At 46.5% G+C, this 8,180-nt stretch overlaps 1 protein-coding gene across 1 annotated transcript in view; it reads right to left on the bottom strand.

Annotated features, from left to right (window-relative positions):
- Positions 1–7,115, bottom strand: part of GNS (glucosamine (N-acetyl)-6-sulfatase) — a 52,262-nt gene extending 45,147 nt beyond the window's left edge. The window contains exons 1-2 of the mRNA XM_072843122.1: positions 6,763–7,115; positions 1,754–1,813 (exon numbers count right to left, since the gene is read on the bottom strand). Coding sequence (XP_072699223.1) covers positions 1,754–1,813; positions 6,763–6,963 — 261 coding nt within the window. The 5' untranslated portion in view covers positions 6,964–7,115. The remainder of the gene's footprint in view (positions 1–1,753; positions 1,814–6,762) is intronic.
- Positions 7,116–8,180: the final 1,065 nt, after the last annotated feature.

The following is an 8,180-nucleotide window of genomic DNA, read 5'->3' on the forward strand; positions in this document are numbered from 1 at the left end:
AGATGGATTTCTCATCATTTCTAAAAAGAGCAAACAAAGCTACTTAATATTCTAACTTTGAATTTCTAGTTTCCCACGGAATAGAGTTTGCGTTTTTTTGTGTGTGTGTGTGTGTGTGTGTGTGTGTGTGTGTGTGTGTGTTTTTTGGTAACATACGACACACTTTAGAGCTGCTTTAAGTCACATAGTGGAGACAGTAAACCAGATAAACCAAGATAACAGATTTTTTTTTCAGTTGGTTTCTTTCTGCAGAATAAGAGTTACTCCAATCTCATCTGCTAAAGAAATATTTTTGTGGTAGGAATTAGGTTTTTTTTTGTTTTGTTTTGTTTTGTTTTGTTTTAAAAGTATGTTCCATGCCCAGTTTGGAGCCCAAAGTGGGACTTGAGCTCAAAACCCTGAGATCAAGACCTGAGCTGAGATCAGGAGATGGACGCTTAACCAACTGAGCCACCTAGGTGCCCCTAGGAGCTAGGTCTTAACCAAAGATAAAGAATACTACTTGAATCTAATGTAGCTGAGAGGTACAGGTTCATTTTCAGGAAAACCTGTAGCTTTATACATTTCCTACATCACTTAATACACTGGATACAGATTATTTTTTTCTACTCTAATTGCATTTCTAATAGCTGAGCCCCTTCTACCTGATATTTGTATAGGTCTTAGTACATGTTGCCAAGCCACCTTATGGAGAACACTAGTTTATACTCACACCAGCAGGGAAGGAATGCTCATGCAAGCATGCTCTTGCCAAAACTACATAGTATCCCTTTTAAATACTTGCATTTCTTTGGCCTTTCAAATTGGATTTGGCATTTTTAAATACTGTTGAGGATGAACATTCTCCACATGCATACTGACCAACTGTTTACGTGAATGATTTGTTCATGAATTTTGTATATTTTTTCCTCCTGGGGCATTAGCTTCTTATAACTGAAAATCTGAGTTAAGGAAGGATTCAGTCATGTTACAAATACTTGCCATTTTTTACTTTTGCTTTTTAAAGTTTGTTAGATATTGGCAACCCTTTTAAACCTTTTGCTTTTTTGTCTGCTGACCTATTTTTTGGTCAATGTCACAATGTTTACTGTATCTTCATATTGCATTTTATTATTTGGAAGGGCAATTTCCTCCTTTAAGAAATAATCTTGATTGTTCTAACCTACTTCTAATTCCAGATAAATCTGGAATCACTTTACCCGGCCTAAAAAAAATCCTGTTCGGATTCTGATTAACCTTGTGCCTTTCCATAGAAATGAATGTTACTTAATTCTTACAGTCCATTTTCAAACCTCAAACAGTGAGGTTTAAAAAAAAAAAAATTATCGGGATCCCTGGGTGGCGCAGCGGTTTGGCGCCTGCCTTTGGCCCAGGGCACGATCCTGGAGACCCGGGATCGAGTCCCACATCGGGCTCCCGGTGCATGGAGCCTGCTTCTCCCTCTGCCTGTGTCTCTGCGCCTCTCTCTCTGTGACTATCATAAATAAATAAAAAAAGAAATTAAAAAAAATTTATCTAGTTCTGAGCTATAAATCAAACTGGCTTAGAAAATACCTACAATTAAGGTTCAATTAGTAAAAATATTTCAATTAAAAGAATTTAAGTCACTTTAAATAAAGTCCTTCCTTTAGATCACGCATCTAACTAGGAAAAAAAAAACCATACAGATTACACTAGACTACCCCAAAAAGAGTGCTGCTTCTTGGAATATGAACAGAAAGTCTCACAAAAGTAAGTCAGCTTCAAAACTTACAGCACTGGAGAAAGTCATCCCCATTTCTCCAATGAGAGCCTTGGTTTTCTTTAGTGGTGTCTGTGAAATAAATAATTATGTGTTAATCCATTTCCTCCAATAAACAAAAACACGCAGACCAAAACTCATGTTTTTTGCATCTTACTCGTAATGATCAGCTCCATTTGACACTAAGAAATGTCAAAAGAGTCCTGTGTGATTCTGGAGATGAACCAAACAGGTTTGGTTACAATTAGTTATGTCCCATGCAAAAGATCAAAAGGGTCATAATGCCCGCAGGAAGGGAAAGTTCACAGCTGACAGCACTATTCTAGCAGTGCTGATTTCAAAGTAACTAAATTTTGGTGCTCTCTTTTGTCACCAGCCCCCTTACAAGATAGATATGGCAAATCTCCATAAATTCATCTTTAGAAGCAGGAAGTGGGATAAGAGATGAAAGGAGCCTTCCACCCTTTAAAACAGAAATAACACTCAGGTTCTGAAAGCCAGATAAGGTCAGGAGGCCCAGAAAACAACTCGATTATCACACATCCAGTGGTGGAATCCAAATGTACACTTTTCAACTATATGCCCAAAACCTGTGCACTAGACCAATCACCACCTCAGGTAAGGACTTGAACCAGATGGCAAACAGTATAGATGAGAATTGATCTCAAATCCTAGAATGAGATAAAAGTATGAAGAATGTCGTTTAAATACAAATAAAGTGAACACTAATAATCTTTACTCAGATTCCAGACAGTAAGAAAGGACCACTGAAGAGACTCTAATTTTATTTGTATCATATTAATCAGTTCATGATGATTTTTGAAGTACCTTTGAAATCTAAGATCAAAAAAAAAAAAATTAAGACCATATTCAGTGCAGTTTTAAGTATATCTTATTGTGCAATAATTCCTTAAAGATAATCTAAGTAACTATGTTAACAAGGATCTTATTTATAATACTGTATAAATGACTTCCCCTCACTGTTTTATATAGATAGTAAAAAACCTAAGGAACCCCTAAGCTCAAAAGGATGAGAATCCTAACTTATTTAAGAAGACATTTCATAATTTCACGAATAGATCCATAATAGGTTCCCAGGAGATGCTATAGGTAGATATATAAGGTCTTCGCTAATCTTCACAGCAATGTCACCAACTATGATACTCCGCAAAACATCACTGGGTGCTACCGTTAGGTAAAGAATATTAGGCTGAGTGAAACACTGGTTTGACCAAAAAATCTGAGGTATGATGACACACAGGGAGGGGAAACGAGAATACAAAGTGTAAGTGGGGAAAGTGAGTTAATGTTAGTTGATTATATGGGACTTAATCCTCAAACTGACAAATAGGCAAAACTACTGAAGAGTTTCTGATTTACAGAAGACTATACTGTGTGATTATAACCCATTTGTTAACCACTTAATGTATGCCAGGCACTGATCTAGGCAAAGGTGGACAAAAAACAGGTGGTCTTTGATCTCATGACCTTTGTACTTGGGAATTTAAACAAGTAACAAGTAAACAATCATTTCAGGCAGTGAAGTGCTATCAACAGAATAAATCAGGATGAGTTATGCATCACCATGCTTACAGCTGGTGGGAGGAGAGGGAGAAACTACTCTAGATAGGTGGTCAGGAGAGGCCTCTCTCAGGAGGCCTGAGATAACTGTGATACTCAGAGTCACATGATGAAGAGGTCAGCCATGCAAAGATCCAGGAGACGATGTGTCCAGGCTGAGTGAATAACAGCAAGGACAAGGGCGGCCAGAGAAGGAAAAAAGGCAAATGTAGGAGCAGCACAGCAAGTAAAGGAGACTGTGGGGTGAGTTAAGGTCAAAGCATTAGGCAAGAGCCAGCAAATGATGCAGGGCTGCATGGGAACACAGATTTTAGTGTAAGTAAGAAATCTACATCAATGACAGTCATTTTCATACTGCTAACACCGGGACAGCGATAACCATAATCTATGCTTAAACAAATCTTAAACAAGAAAACACAGTGTACTGAAAATGTGTGTGTCCATGCTAACCTGAACGTTAACATTGATCTTTTAAGATGTAAGCAAGGACAGCTGCAAGGCTGGTCAGGTCAGGGCTGTGCAACGCTGCCTAAGCAGCAGCCAGTCTTAACACCCAAATAAGGGTAACTTTACTCATCCAAAGCACATCCCTTCCATAAAAATCCTAAGGAGTCATTTACTTTTTTGGCTCCCATGTATATAGCTGCTCTGAAATAAAGTTTTAACGATTCTAATAATCTATGGCTAATTTTTCTTTTAATGGTGAAAGATCACTATGCTTGAGGCAAAGACATCATCTATTCTTGCCCTACATTTCATCATGGCTCCATCTCTCCTTTCCTTAAAAGTTTTTACCAAATGTCACTTTTTCTAAAGTGAATGATTTTAAAAAGAGCAGCCTGTGCTTCTGTGAACAGTGTGTCCATCCCACCATGATAACATCCAAGTAAAGTAAAGAAATAGGAACTGTTCCCTAAGCCAAGAAACTAAAGTCCTTCAGATGATGCCTGCAACAATGATGATGCATCAAAGACAATTTCAAAGGTGACTGAAAGATTCTATGAGAAGCAGCAATCACACAAACGCTTATAATTCTTCGACCTGAGCTGGTGTGGTGGATTGGACCACCATTTCTTTTGCCAACTATGGCAGCAATCAGTAAGCAATCTGACCCCCCTTTTTTGGGTCAGAAACCTCACTCTACAAAAAATGAAGGTAAAATACAGAGTATTACATATAAATTAAGGACTTCCATGACCCCACTGGTGTCCCTGAGTATCAATTTTGGTTTTTCTCTTCAGTGTAAACACCTATAAAAAAGAATCTGCTACTGGTTTAAAGAACCAAATACAATGAACATGTTAAGGGGAAGATACCTCAGATCTACACAGACCACATCGATCTCTAAGAACTAAGAAACTCGGTTCTGAACACCTGGTATTTCAGTGATAAATTTTTGTTTTCAACAGAAATGTAAAAGCTTGACCTTTTAATTGTTTTAGTCACTAACTATTGCTAATTTTTGATATGAGATGGCTTGGTTTTTCTAGACACTTTTTTTTTTTTTTTTAAGATTTTATTTATGAGAGTGAGAGAGCGAGTGAAAGCCAGCATGTGCAAGCAGGTGGGAGAGGGAGAAGCAGGCTCCCCGCTGAGCAGGGGCTCGATCCCAGGACCCTGAGATCATGACCTGAGCCGAAGGCAGATGCTTAACTGACTAAGCCACCCAGGGGCCCCTAAACAAAACGCTTTTCAATGACACACATACACACACAAAAACTTTTTTTTTTTTTTAAAGGAATTTTGTGAGGAGGGTTAAGTGTAGTGATGAGAACGGGAAAAACAAAGTAAATTCCAGGAGGGCAATTAAGTCAAGACTCTTCAATGTCAATGTGGTGTAGAAGGTAAAAGGCAATGAGGCCTATGTGGCAGGAAGAAGCGTGGAGTCAAAATGCAAGCATCTTAAACATTAACTAGAAAAGATTCTTAAGGCAGTGCAGGTGACTCAGTGGTTCAGCACCTGCTTTCGGCCCAGGGCGTGATCCTGGGGTCCTGGGATCGAGTCCCACATTGGGCTCCCTGCATGGAGCCTGCTTCTCCCTCTGCCTGTGTTTCTGCCTCTCTCTGTCTCTGATTAATAAATAAAATCTTTGAAAAACAAAAAAAAATTTTAAAAAAGAGAGAAAAGATTCTCATAATTGTGAACAGAGTCCTGAGTCAGAACTACATTTTAATTCATAACCCAGAATTACATATCTGGTCTACGTGAACCTTTACCATACGTCCCACATCTATCACACCAACATTTTCTTTTTCTTTTCTTTTTTTTTTTTTTTTTAACACCAACATTTTCTACTCTATTCCACAGGAAAGTAAAAAATGCTGGTAGCTGCTCATTGAGCTGATTTTACAGCTCACGGATGGGTTGAAATCAGTCTGAAGAACATTGAGGAAGAGTGTTCACATACAGTAGCAGGAACTTCTCCTGGGAAGGGTTTTCATAGGCTCAGCATTTAGCTGAAAGCAAAGAGAGAACTGAAACGAAGAGACAAGGTGTGTGTGTGTGTGTGTATATACATACCCATGTACATTTAAAGAGAAGAGAAATGCCAGACCCAGCATCAGAGCACCTGCTGGATTCCTACCTGCTTCGACTACTTAAGCGCCTCGGGGAAGCCACGTTCCGGGGCCTCCATCAACAGGAGCCTGGGCGAGCGCTCCTGAAGGTCATAAATTCCAGAACTCTAAGATACAGAAGCAACGCTCACTCTGGGCAAGAGCGAAGTCGCCTGACAAAACACATTTAAAATGGGACTGGTTGGAGGAAAGGTGAAGTTCAAGGATGCTCTTGTTTTGAATCCCCACATCACTCATCACTTTCTTAAAGAAGCCTGAGACACAGCAGAAAAATAAATAAATAAATAAAATGGAACACGGGCCGCAGGAGCCAATGCATCGGCATCAGCATCAGCAGCATCCAGGGGCTCGATCGGGCTGATTGAACTCTCCTGCTGCGCGTCCGGCCACGCACACCCTGAGCCGCCCGCCGACCACCTACCGGATCAGTCCGCTTCAGCACTTATTTTCTAAGATACCCAGCGCAGCCCTGTGCACGCGGAGCCGGCCTAGGTCCTTCCTGCAAAGACTCGGCGGGGCTGGTGCAAGAGAGAAGCCGGGCGCGCGTGCCGGCGGCCCAGCCCACCCCTAGCTGGCGTCCACGCCTCGGGGCGCAGCCCGGGTCCGACCTGGAAGCTCGGCGCGGTGCGTGCACGGGGGTCCGCCCAGGAGAGGGCGGAGGAGGGGGAAACGGAGTCCCGCGGCCCCCGGAGCTCGCCTACGGGGCCGGGGGCGGCAGAGGCGCAGCTCGCCAGGACCGCGGAGCCGCGGAGCCGAGGCAGGGAAGGGCAAAGCGGCCCAGACACCTGCGGGGCGGTGGGGGGGGGGGGGGGGGGTCGGCCCGGGAGTCGGCGGGGCGGGGCGGGGCGGGGCAGAAGCGTTACCATGCCGCCGAGCACCTCGTCCTGGTCGTCGGTGAGCAGCAGCACCACGTTGGGCCTCCGGGAGCCCGCCGCCGCCCGCGAGGCCCCCAGGCAGCCGCCCAGCAGGAGCAGCAGCAGCAGCAGCAGCGCGGGGCCGCAGGGGCGCAGGTGACCCGGCTGGTTCCGCCGCGGCCCGCCTGGGGCCGGGGGCAGGAGCCGCATGGCGGACGGCGCTCCGGACCCGGGCGGACGGCGGCGCCGGCGTCTGAAGGGCAAGCGGCGGAGGGACGGCGGCAGGAGGAAGAGGCTCGCCCGCGGAGGCCGGGGCCGGGGTCAGGCGTTTTCTCCCCTAGCACGGTCACGTGAACGGGGGCAGGGGGCGGGGCACGCCGCGCGGTCACGTGACGGCAGGCGGGGCGGGGCGGGGCTGCGGGCGGAAAGGGAGGGAGGCCGGGGCTGCCGGCCGGAAGCCGGAAGTGGGCGCCGGGCGGGGGCGGCGGGGGCGGCGGGGGCGGGGCTGTGCGCCGGCGGCCGGCCCCGCGTCCGGGTGGCCTGGAAGGGTCGGTTCTCCGCAAGCGGGGGCGCCGGCCGACCTTGTGCCCGCCGGATCGCGACGTCGGCTGCGGGCGAAGCTCCTCTCCGGATTTTATCCCCGAGGCAGCGGACGCCTGCAGGGCCCGGTGGGGACCCCGGGGGCTCGGGTTCAGCGCCGCCCTCCGCCCGGGCCGCGACCCTGGGGACCCGGGATCGAGTGCCGCGTTGGCTCCTGCGGGGACCCGGCTTCTCCCTGCGCCCGCCTCTCCCCCTGCCCCCTCCTCCCCTGCCCGCCTCTCCCCTTGCCCCCTCCTCCCCCTGCCCGCCTCTCCCCCTGCCCGCTCCTCCCCCTGCCCCCTCCTCCCCTGCCCGCCTCTCCCCTTGCCCCCTCCTCCCCTTGCTCCTTCCTCCCCCTGCCCCCTTCTCCCCCCACCCCTCCTCCCTCTGCCCCCGCCCCTTCCTACCCCTGCCTGCTTCTCCCCTGCCCGCTTCTCCCCCTACCCCTCTGCCCCCTTCTCCTCCCCCTGCCCACTTCTGTCCGCTTCTCCCTCAGCCTATGTCTCTGCCCCTCTCTCTGTCTCTCATAAATAAAATCTTAAAAACAAAAAAAAAGAAGGGCCCTTGTATTTAAATTTTTCTGATTTTTCTCTACGACGCACCTGTTAAGTTTAAAGTTGGTTTCCAATTCAGCTTTCTTGATTCCTAGCCTCGGCTGATAACGTGGTTTCAAACAAGCAGATGATTCAGGGACATCCTCACAGTCTTAAATACGACTTGGGGAGTTCTTGAATATTCCCCCTAATACTCCTTGGTGGAATTTTGAAAGCCCTGTTAGACAATGCTGAAGGACACGCACGCTGAACAAATAGAGCCGGTGAAACGTGGTTACCCGACCCCATTAGGTA

This window comes from Canis lupus, chromosome 11 (genome assembly GCF_048164855.1).
Source record: "Canis lupus baileyi chromosome 11, mCanLup2.hap1, whole genome shotgun sequence".
Classification (NCBI taxonomy): Eukaryota; Metazoa; Chordata; class Mammalia; order Carnivora; family Canidae; genus Canis; species Canis lupus.